The sequence below is a fragment of the Phragmites australis genome, chromosome 5, assembly GCF_958298935.1.
Source record: "Phragmites australis chromosome 5, lpPhrAust1.1, whole genome shotgun sequence".
NCBI lineage: Eukaryota > Viridiplantae > Streptophyta > Magnoliopsida > Poales > Poaceae > Phragmites > Phragmites australis.
This window is the reverse complement of record NC_084925.1, coordinates 31,531,769-31,543,326: the sequence shown is the minus strand read 5'-3', so window position 1 is coordinate 31,543,326 and position 11,558 is coordinate 31,531,769. Positions and strand designations below refer to the sequence as shown.

General features: G+C 42.4%; 2 protein-coding genes across 3 annotated transcripts; one reads left to right on the top strand and one right to left on the bottom strand.

The window, feature by feature from the left end:
• Nucleotides 1-327: 327 nt before the first annotated feature.
• On the bottom strand, nucleotides 328-844 carry LOC133917586 (probable calcium-binding protein CML17). Its single transcript, XM_062361468.1, has one exon. The coding sequence runs from the start codon at nucleotides 842-844 to the stop codon at nucleotides 353-355; it is 492 nt and encodes a 163-aa protein (XP_062217452.1). The 3' UTR covers nucleotides 328-352.
• A 3,070-nt stretch (nucleotides 845-3,914) lies between these two features.
• On the top strand, nucleotides 3,915-7,943 carry LOC133919246 (uncharacterized). 2 transcript variants are annotated; one of them, XM_062363586.1, is made up of 6 exons: nucleotides 3,915-4,304; nucleotides 5,114-5,208; nucleotides 5,292-5,639; nucleotides 5,735-5,820; nucleotides 7,148-7,235; nucleotides 7,421-7,943. In XM_062363586.1, the coding sequence occupies exons 2-6, from the start codon at nucleotides 5,151-5,153 to the stop codon at nucleotides 7,534-7,536; spliced, it is 696 nt and encodes a 231-aa protein (XP_062219570.1). In that variant the 5' UTR covers nucleotides 3,915-4,304; nucleotides 5,114-5,150; the 3' UTR covers nucleotides 7,537-7,943. The 2 variants fall into 2 exon arrangements, with proteins under 2 accessions (XP_062219570.1, XP_062219569.1); XM_062363585.1 differs by having other exon boundaries at nucleotides 3,917-4,304; nucleotides 5,110-5,208.
• Nucleotides 7,944-11,558: the final 3,615 nt, after the last annotated feature.

Genomic DNA, 11,558 nt, shown 5'->3' with positions numbered 1-11,558 from the left:
ATTTCCAACTCATATTTTCTAATTAGTTGATTAAGTTAAGTTAGAGTGGATCGGTGGATGGATCCATGCCCATCCATACCTACGTCTATGTATTCAATGGTTATTTGGATAACAAATCACATGTTCACTAAGGGAAAAAATTGAAAAGGATTGCTTTTCACTTGATCTTTTTAGACTCAATTTTGCTCATTGTGCAAGAATTTATGTTGGTTTTGGAGAGTGTGGGAAAAATTATCTTCACAAGAACAAATATGCTTCTCAAACAGCCCAGCTTGGACGAATCCTTGTATTGACACACAAGTGCGCGCGTAGATACGAACGCTGGATGCAGAGCTGGCCACGGCTCGCCGTCCTAGGCTCCACCGAGCGCGGCGGACCCGCCGCCGCGCATCATCTGCTTGAACTCGCCGAAGTCGACGCGGCCGTCGCCGTCGCGGTCCATCTGCCCGATCATTCGGTGGCAGTCGTCCGGCTCCCGGCCCTGCTTGATCCCCAGCGACGCCAGCACGGCGCGCAGCTCGTCCACGGTGATGAACCCGTCGCCGTTCCGGTCGAACACGTTGAACGCCTCGCGCATGTCTGCCTCGTCGTCCTCGCCGCCCGCGTCACCGTCGCCGGCGCCGCGGAGCATGACGGCGTCGTACAGGTCCCCGAACTCGTTCATGTCCACGCACCCGTCGCCGTCGGCGTCAATGCGCGCGATGGTGGCCGCCACCTCGTCCCCCGGCGCCGGCATCCCCAGCCGCTCCAGCGACTCCGCCAGCTCCTCCCGCGTGATGCGGCCGTCGCCGTCACGGTCGAACAGGTCGAACACCCGCCGCAGCTCCGCCCGGTCGCACGCCATTATATTGCGGCTGCTTCCGCGTTCTTGTTTGCCCCGCGCTGGTTGGCGAAGACGGCCGGGTGCCACCACCACCGAGGGTAGGCGGCCACGGCGGCGCGTTAGAGGATGGCGGCGAGGTTGCTAAGCCGGGAAGGACAGAGGGGAATAAGGGTGGTGGTGGCGGGCCATTGGGTGGCGCCGAGCGATTGGTGGTGTTGTTGCCTTGCGAGGGAGTTGCCATTTTTTTAGTAACTCGTTTTCCCTAACTTGGGTAACGGGAAACACATCTCACTATTCTATACAGTTCGTTTCGGGTCGTATGTTTGGACGAATTTGTACTAGTATTCAATTCACTTTGCATTAAGATCAGTCCTGTTCGGCACAGTTACAGATTATTTTAGAAACGTTTTAGATTTAGTTTCTTCCAAAAAACACGTTCTATGGTGAATTAAAAGCGAGAGAGAGGGGTGATTCTAGCGGAGAACCAAACTAACTGTTCGACAGGGATTCAGACACACCCAAATTTGATGAAAGCACATCGACCAGTCCAGTTAAGGATACCAATTGGCGAGAGAACTAGTGATCATCTACTAGTTGTGCAGTATTAAGTGCTGGAGCAAATTGACCGACCAAATAGAACTAATGTTCACATTAAGTCCTGAATCAATGTTGACTAACGTTTGGTTACAAAGAGTTCAGATCCAGTTCTGATTTTCCTTGGTTACAGTAGTCATACAGAGCCCCTGTTTCAAGTATAATCAGATCCAGTTGTGATTTTCCTTGGTTACAGTAGTCATACAGAGTTCTCAGCAAAGCTCTTCATCACTGAGCCCCGGTTTCAAGTATAATCAGTTGGATTTGGTTTGATTGATTCTTTGGTCCATTCTTATGCGCAGACGAGAACTTTCTCCTGAGTTTTGCCAAACAATCAGCAATCCCTGCTCCTGGCAGAAAAACAAGTTGGAACACAAGAACCAACTAGAACAACGCAGTGACGGTGTTACGTTCGAATGTTCCCCAAACACCTCCACGAGGTCACAGGAAGCCTCATTCGCGGACGAGATATTCAGAATCATCCCTCTCGCAAACGAAGAAATTGCCACAAAACACGGCGAGGTTTTGGGACAGAGTGCGTTTGCTTTGCTTCCACCAAGCTAAATAACAACATAACAGCTCGTTTCAGTAGCCAAGAAAGGTAAAAAGGATGAGCAATCTGTAAGCAGGAGAAGAGGAGGCATGTGCCAGCCGAAAGGGCCCAGAAAATCACCGAGGGTGTCAGATCCAGGTGAGTTTAAGCTGGCTTGGGTTCAATTTCGCAAGATGGCAGGATGGCTGCCGATTGCCTGGATCGGATTTGTAGTTTCGAGATCCAAACAAGAAGCTGATCTTGCGAGTTTAAAAGTCCTCACCAAAATATTCGAATAAACAAGAAACCAGACCAAGCAAATAAGCATATCATAAAACAGAACGATTGGCAAGCTCCAAAGAAAATCAACACAAAACCATAGCGAACGCCAGCAATATGATTTGAGGCACAGAAGCGAGATGGAAACAGATGAGAAAACAAGTGAGCTGCAGAAAACGGAGGCTGGCAGCGCAAGCGAGGCGAGGCGGCGCTTCGAGGCGGCTAGTCAAGTCCATATATATGCGCACAGCCACGAGGGTTCCTGATTAGGGTTTCTGTGCAGTCTTGAGCTGGCACAATCCCAGCTCTTGGGCTATGCTTCCCATCCTGAAAAGTGGGCCCAGCGACGGGCAAAACGGACTGGACTCTCCGGGGTTGGTCGTGGTTTCTCTCGTTCGGGCGTGATTGGTTTCACTGATGCCCGTGGAAGCGTATATTCAATGTCAACCTAATTTGTTTGTTTGTATATCTATCTACTATTTTGATCTGATCTGATTTAATAAATATAAATATATATTATTATCCTAGTTTAAAAGTAATAGAAAAATCCATTTTTACTCTTAGGACTAACCTGACAGATGCAACTACCGCGCAATGTAACGAACCCATAAATCCAGCACTTCCAACTCTCAAATTTGGCCAAATAAACAGAAACTTTGTTCAACCTGCATATAAAAATAAAAATCAATCAAATACTTTTTTTAAATTAAAAGTAAATTACACAAAACTACAACTATTATACCTAGTAATATAAAACTACCAGTAGTGTACACTAATTTTATACAAAATCCTATTTTAATTAGATTCACCTAAAAATGATTTATATTTTTCAAAAATTCTGAAACTTTTTTACGTGTTCTATAATCTATGTGCAACTCATTTTAATTGAATTCACCGAAAAAGCCTATATAAAATTTAAACTAAAATTCTCTAAAATGGCTACTTTTATAACTCATAACAGTTGTTATTGTCTCAAATAAAATTTCAAAAATATAAAAATTCACTAATATTTTTCATATATGATGGACCAATTTCTAAACTTATTTCTAACCTAGGTTATATGGTGAAAAAGTAAGTTACTTTATAAGTATATAAATTGAGCATTAAAAAGAACTCATTATAATGGAGTATATAAATGCAGCATTACAAAGGAACTTATTTTTTTACTATATAACTTAGGGCTATAAATAAATTTAAAAATTAATCCATCATATAAGAAGAATATTAGCGATTTTTTTCATATTTTTAGAATTTTATTTGAGACACTAATAATTATTAGGAGTTATAAAAGTATCATTTTTGAATAATTTTAGTTTAAATTCTACATAGTTTTTTTAATTCAATTAAAATGGATTACACATGAATAATATAACACGTATAAATTTTTTTAGGATTTTTAAAGAAATATAAGACCATTTTTTAGATAAATTCAAATAAAATCAGATCTTATATAAAATTAGTGCACAATATTTATAGTTTTATGTTACTAAATATAATATTTATAGTTTTATATTATGAATAGTATAATACTTATAATTTTATATAATTTACTCTCTAAATAAATATGACTACGCTAAATCTATTTCCCTCATCTACTGTACAAAACCCCGCACACGCAACCAATCGCACCTAATCTACCGATGGGCTCCCGCGCCGGATTGTGTGAATAGAGGCGCAACTTGGTGGGCCTGAGCGATAAGCAGAAACTGAAGGCCCCGAACGGAATTTTCTTTCCTTCACCGCGCCGTCCCACGCCGCCGACCCGAAATCCGACCGTTGCGCTCCCCGCCCCGGCTCCCCTTTCCCATCCCTCCTAGTCCTGGCACACCCAAAAAAGGCTCTCTCCTTCCCCAATTCCTCCAAGTCCCAGGAATACAGCGCTCACCTGCACCGATACTTGGCAAGAGAGAGACCACGAGAAGCCGCCTTCCTCCTCTCGCGCAGCCGCCGTCCGCCGACGACTCCACCGGAGCACGCCGCCGCCGCGAGCTCTTTTCTCCTCTCCTCGTCCGCGTCCTCCTCGCTTCGGGACACCGGGGCGGAGATCGTCCGGGCTGATTGATTTCTCCTGTGCTGGTAAACCCTAGCGCTCTCTCTCTCTCTCTCTCGTCCGAGGATGCCCTTGCGTTCTTGGCTTGCACAAATCCAAACCCTAAGGTTACCGGGATATTGGGTCCCATTCGTGTAAACGCCCGCGTCGGGGGCGCACTGTTCGGGGATCTGTTCTCGTTTCGCTGTTACTCGATGTATTCGTTCCATACGGCTCGTTTCTTGGGCGCCCCTAAGATCTCTGTGCCGATTGTGATACATAAGGACAATAGGTGCATCCTCGTGTGTGTTCTAATCTGAAGTTAGGTGTGCAAAGCAAAAAATCTTTCGTTATTAATCTGTTACCGGAACGGATGCTTATGTAAAATCTCAGTTAGATTTGGTCGATTTGAAAGACTATATGTGCGTTTTGATGTTCTTGGGCTAGGGCTTGCACTAATTTAGTGACTGGTCCAAGCTTGGTGCTAGCAATGGTTAGCTCTATTACGTAGGTGCTCAAAGAAAGCTGGTATAGTCACATCACCAGGATCCTATATAAGCACCCTCTCCTCTGCGTAAATTGCTCTGCTGCCAGTTATGTACTTTTGCTATATCAAATTTCAAAATCTATATCTGTAAGATGAAATACAACTCTGCCCCCGGCTATGTACTTTTGTTCTGATTTAGTTCGTTTGCAATTTAGTGATACTTTAAGTCTATCGTAAACTAGCACCCACAGAGCTCATTTCCGGATCTTGTTCAGTTTCTGTACAACACGATAGCGTAGGGAACTCGTTTTTTTATTGTTTCTGTATTCTGATTAGTTTCCCCTTATCAAACAATTGAACTTCAGTCAGGCTTTCAAGTTAGAAAAAGAAAGCTTTCTGTTCGGTCATGGCTTTCCCAACTCCCGCAGCTGTTTTTGTTGATGAGAACCTGCACATACATCGAGGTGAGATTTCTTTTTCTAAAAACTAGTTTTGACTAGGAATTTTCCTGAAACAAATAAGCAACTTGTTTGATCTGCATTTTCAGGCAAGAGGGCTGATGCACCAAGGGCCAAACCACTGAAGCCATCAGCAAAGCCTGGGCTTCAAGAGCGGAAGGCTCTTCAGGATTTGTCCAACATTTCTAAAGGCACTGCTTTAAAGGAAGAGCGGAAGCCTCTTCAGAATGTGTCTAACACTTTAAAGGACAGGTCCGTCCTGAAAGAGAGGAAAGAGAGGTCTGCTCTACGCAGCCATGAAGCGATTAAGAACTCAGTGACAATATTCGCTGATGAAGAGACCAAAAAGTGTCATGAATGGGCTAAGGATGGGGTGGAGGGCGCTCACTTCACAGGAAATGATTCTCAGAAGTTGGATAAGGATGTGCAAGACAAACGTAAGATTTAAGTCTTATGATTACTCTTCTTTTTTTCAATATGCGTGTGGTATTTTTTTTATAGTTACATATGGCTGATTGCACATATTATATAGGTGTCAAGAAGAAAGTGGAGAAAGTAATGTCAACCTTGCATGGCTGGTCAGATGTGGTATTTGATCCTGTGATGTTTCCAGCTACGGTATGTGGCCCGAGAGCACAATATTTCACAATTCATGCAGGTTGTCAGGTTCAATTACTTTACCAGGAATTTAGACGATAAATGGATGTTTATTTTTCAAATAATCATGTCTCCATTTCTATAAGACTATGACCATGCAAACTCGCAATCAGGCAAACAAAACTTGTTATTCTTAAATAGGAAATTGGAGAAGTATATGTTCTTGCCATTTGGTTGCTTAGTTCTCCTTGACAACTGATATAATGGTGATTAGACAGCTGGATCCATACCATGTCGTCTTCTATCACAGAAGATTATATAGTGTTATTGACTGACAAGCTTGATCTTGTTCTGTTGCTCCAGTTGTAATAATTTTGACAAGCTATACTTGTGAGATCGTACTTCTGGCAATTCCGAATCGGGCTCTTTAATTGCAACATTTACTTGTTAAGAAGCATATTCTGAAATCTTAAGTGTTTTTGAATAATCAACCTGTTTCTGGATATTGGAAATTTTCCTTTGCCACAAGCACTGAAAGAAACTGCTTTTCTATGAATATGTATTGCTTCACAAGAAATGGACATCTTGTCCCATTGTAGGTTCTTTATTTGTTTCTCGCCTAATAATATCTCGTGACATCAGAAGAAGTCGTATACATCTTGATTGTCATTTGGTATGACACTGCCACTAGTATTAACCAAAGTTGGTATTTTTTTTTCTGGCCTATTTTGTCTAAATGTTCCTCTCTAAGGAAGAAAACCCTGTCTTCCAGGTACCTTAGTGGTTGATGACATGTAGCGTCTGTAGAAGTTCAATAACAGTTTATTCATGTTATTTCTTGGTCATCTTGTGTGTTCCTGTTATCATCTGTATGCACTTTGAGTTATATCCTGCTCTTCGTCAATCATCCGCACTCTAGAGCAACAGAATATTTCAAGAGACCAGTTGTGTGTTCCACCATGTCCGCAACACTTCTGGCTTCTTTTCTTTCTTTAAGAGCATTATAATACTTGTCCCAATAGTTCCGTTATGCTCCCCCTGTTTTGTCGAAGAGTTTACAAGAGATGGAAACAATCTATATCCAACTTTAATTGTATTTTAGTGGTTGTTGATACCAACAAAATGGTCAGCAACTGCTTAAATTTATGCCATTAATCATCTTATCTGTTCTTGTTATACATAGCTCCATTTATACATTATGTAATCCATTCAGTCTAACTTTAACGCAGGTAAGCAGCATACTACTAGAAACATAATGTTCCACACAACAGCATTTCTTGCCTTTTTCTCTTTTCCCTCATGTATTATTATACAAGAAATGTATGTCATCTGTCTCTTTATGATTTAGGAGGTTGCCAAGTTTTTTGAAGAAGTGAAAGGGCTGGAGCTGGAACCAGAGATTCTCCCAGACATCAATAGGCGTCTCTCTAGCTCAGGTCGGTCTCTCCCTCCCTCTCTCTCTCTCTCTCTCTCTCTCTCTCTCTCTCTCTCTCTCTCTCTCTCTCTCTCTGACATATGTATTGTTTATTGTGTTTTATATGCTGCTCTTGCTATCCTTTTTATCTTCTTGTCCTCGAAATACATCAGTTCACTTGCATGTGACGTGCACTTTCCCGTGCAGGCGATAAAGCAATGTTGCATGAAGACGCTCTTACTGATGATGAGCCTGACCAGTACCCATTTCTGGACAACAAGCCTGTTGAGTTCGAGCTGAGAGATGAGCTAGGAGTGAATTGAAAAAATCTGTGCCCACTAAGACTGAAAGCTATGCTTCTGCTGTGTTTGGCAACTCTGCTTGGTCAGGAGCAGTCTATGTAGTATAATGTTTAGACTAGAGCGCTAGTAGATCTGATGTTCTTCCCAACTCTGTTCTGGTGGATGTGAATGATGTAGGATTCACAATTTCAGTACCTGTCGTAGTACTTACTGTAGCGGAAGCGACAGCGCTTCCTGTTCGTTATGCTTTGCTGAAACACCTTCCTAGTCCTGCGCAAGTGATGGTGTCAGGCTAATGTCCGTACTCATCTACAAAGGGATGAAGGACCCTTGTTTCCATGATGGATGTGGATGTGGATGTGGATGTTATAACTCAGATATTTTTCGAATTTTTCTGATATTCTCATTATATAGGGCCTATTTGTAGAGCTCCAGCTCCATGGTTCTTGCAGAAAATAGGGTTTATATGTTAAATTAAGATGATTTAAATATTTGTTTTTAGTCTAAAATATGAGCATAATGGCTCACTCAAAGTACATGTTAGGGTGATCCAAAGTATCTCCGTTGTACAACCCTTGAATCTAAAGGCTCACATTGCTACAATGTTCTTTGCTTGCAAACAATTGCCCCGGTCAATTTATGTACATTACACCCTCACTTGAACATACATCAAAATTCCAGTTTCCTAAATAACTATTAGATTTAAGGGGTAATTTTTTATATGTCATCTGTAAAACTCTTAAATCTCTGATATATCATCGTGTGTCTTTGATGCATAGTGTCACCTTAATTATTGACGTGTGGGACTTAATGGCATACCAGATAATTAAGTTTTAGCCAATAAAATATAAAGATTTATACTTAGATTTAATATTGGTACACCATGAACAAAAGGTGAAGTACATTTTGATATTTTGCTTCATGTCGCACATGTTTCGAACAATGGAAATTTGAGATATAGTCTGAAGAGAGTAAAAAAATGGTGGTAAAAAAAATAGGCATTAAAGATGGAAAGCCATCCATTTCCTTCTCTTTTTTTGTCATATCTTGTTTCTCCTTTCTGTTCCCAACACAGAAATAATTGAAACCTTTAATGATAAATTTTACATTTTTCTGTCTCACTAAATCAGTTATCTTCGTGACAATAGAGAAAATAAAATGTGTGCTATATAGGCAGTCACTTGACAACTTATATGTGAACAATAGTCAATTACAGAACATCAACGTGAACATCCTTTTGTTAAACAGGCCCATTCGATCAAGAATAAACATTGCGACCCAAAAAATGAAAATTGAGCTGTAGTACGCGTTAAAACACCAGAAATTATAAAAACCAAACAAATAGAGTTCCAGTTGACCTTGACAACATTGTATACATAATTAGTATTAATTGATTATGACAAATTATGCACAACTCGTTCAAACAAACCCAATCTCTATTATAATAAAATACATAGTAGTTCTGCACCTTCCTATGTTCCGCCTCTACGTCATGTCCTCCCCACGTTCTATCCTCACTCCTAGCCCACACAAACCCCTTGTAATTACCCACAACTACCATTATGTACCCTCGAAACGTTATTTTTCTTTTCCCCTACCTCTTCTATTCTCCTGCGACTGACTCTTGTATTCTTCTGCGCTCAACTCCCTGCGGCACCCAACATTGCCCCTGTCGCCGCCCGGAACCCTGACGCCCACTCCCAGACGCCACCTCCCTGGCGCCACCTCCCTACCCCCGCCACCGCCACCGCCTGGAACCCTGGAGCACCACAAATAAGTATACCTTTTATCACATTTGTGACATTAGCGGGTGATTCGGGCACTGAAAGTGTGGATCATATACTCCCTAATCCCGTCAATTCAAAATGTCATGTAGCATGCATTAAAGGTCGTTAGACCATCCATATTCTATTGAATTATACATAAAAATTAATACCTGACAAAGGAGTCGGTAATTGATCTATATTGGTATTCACAATCGCACCCTTCTTCCGTTTACAATACTCGCGCTGATACTCACATTTGCTTGCAAGCTTATCATCGACATCGATGTCCTCACGAGCAGCTATGCCGATTCGTAACATGTGCATTAGGATGGTCCATGCGACTATTTCAATTAGTAGAGCACAAATGAAGATAGTGCATGTGCTCAAAGAATTTGTGACGTCTTTGAATGGAGATGGCACATGTTCGCCTAGTGGTATCATGGACGGGTCTGAATACTTAAAAATAAATCTATACTATAAAACCTATTTCCACAATATAATATAACCCAACTAATGCATGTAACCATGTTTGTACAGCGTAACACACCTGTCGTCACTAGTGTTCCTTCACCGTGCGGCTACACGGCTGTGAGTGTGGATTGCACTGATCCCAAAACATTGTTATTCAATGAAGCAGATTTCTTCCGCTATCACCATTCACGTTGATACTCACGCTTCTTTCGATGTTTCTCCTCTTCATCCTTGCCAAAAGTTTGCTTGGAGCTGTTCACGTTGGTGGGAGTTCCATTTGCAAACGTAAAAGTGCATATATTAACTAGACATCCGATAACCACAGTTTACATACACATGTCGTGAATTGCCAACCCTAACTACCTGAGTGTCTGCCATTGTTTCAATGTTTCTGGTCCATAACTGATGACCATCAACCATGGACAAAAAAAAAACACCGGTTTTGTATATCGACGAACCTAGATTGCACGAGTTCATCGGAATAATGAATACAATTGTACATTATCAGGATGAAAAGAATGTTAACATAAGCTCGTAGGATCAACTTACCCCTGATCACTTACGAGATCGCTTGTCAGGACTCACAGTGGCGGATGTAGCCCGAATATATATATAAGGTGTAGACCCAGGTGGCCAATTTGTTGGACTTTGGAGAAAAATGGGTTTGGGAGCAGGGGGCACCTCACCGCCGATGCTAGGTAGGGTGGTCGCCCCACCTTGACCTATTGGTGGATCCACCTATAGTCAGGAGGATGATCAGTGAACAAGTGTCCATTGGTCAATGAGTGATCATGTTGATGGAACCCAGTCCCCGCTAGCTCCTCCCTCGCTGACACGCAGGCACGATCGCAGGTGATGAGTCGATCGACGCCCCGTTCACTGTGCAGGGAGGTCCAGCCTCCTGGATGGGGCAGCTAGGTGCGATGAACGACCTACTAGATGTCGGGAAGATCGGCACTGTGGATAGTCTCCTTGAAGCAGGGCTCGTCGGCACGGTTGTCGTCTATGGCGCTTGGTGGGCGACGGACATGGAGATAGGGAACCAACAATTTCAATGAGGTATTGACGACTGCATGGTTGGTCGGGCTAATATGTTTGGAAAGGCAATCAATTATTAGAGCTAATCATGGACTTTATTTGGAGTGAACACCCAGAAATCTCTCCTCAGATGCTGGCCTACATTTGCCTTTTCTCTTTCATCTCTCTGCGGCCTAGGCTCACACACTTGTTAGACTTAATCTTATTGTTTAGGTGTTCTGCATATGAATCTAGTTTGAGTAGTGGACTGAGTCCAAGTTAGTTGTACGCGCATGTGTTAGAGAGTTGATTAGACATTATTGAGGCACACAAAGTGTGTGTGTGTGCATGGCTAGGTGTATCGACGGGTCAATAGATGAGAACAAGTGTGTGTGCTAATTAGAGTTAGTCATGGTGCATGTGTGCACGTTGTGTTTAGTGGTGGAGCCTTGCATGTAGGAATGAGTGGAGCCTTGCACGTAGGAATTAATGGCGCCTTGCATGCGTACAAGAGTTATGCGAGGAATTTAGTTTTGTTAGTGGTCTACGTGAGTGGTTGGTCGAGTCGTGCAGCCAAATATAGCTTAGTTGTTTAGTGTGTGCGTGCCTATTTAAGCATATGTGATCAGCCCCCTGGTGTGCAGAGCCTGAAAAAATCTTCCATGTGCGTTTTTGCTAGCTTCTCTATAGTGTTATCCGTTTGCTAGCTTTTGCACAGTGTTAGTTTATCCACAGTGGTCGTGCACTACTCGGGAGTGGTCATGTGCACTTGTGTGTGTTTCCAAGTGG

Coding starts and splice junctions, on each gene's coding strand:
- LOC133917586 (XM_062361468.1), bottom strand. CDS start 844: ATGGCGTGCGACCGGGCGGAGCTGCGGCGGGTGTTCGACCTGTTCGAC.
- LOC133919246 (XM_062363586.1), top strand. CDS start 5,151: ATGGCTTTCCCAACTCCCGCAGCTGTTTTTGTTGATGAGAACCTGCAC. Junction 5,209..5,291: donor GAACCTGCACATACATCGAG/GTGAGATTTCTT, acceptor CTGCATTTTCAG/GCAAGAGGGCTGATGCACCA. Junction 5,640..5,734: donor TAAGGATGTGCAAGACAAAC/GTAAGATTTAAG, acceptor CATATTATATAG/GTGTCAAGAAGAAAGTGGAG.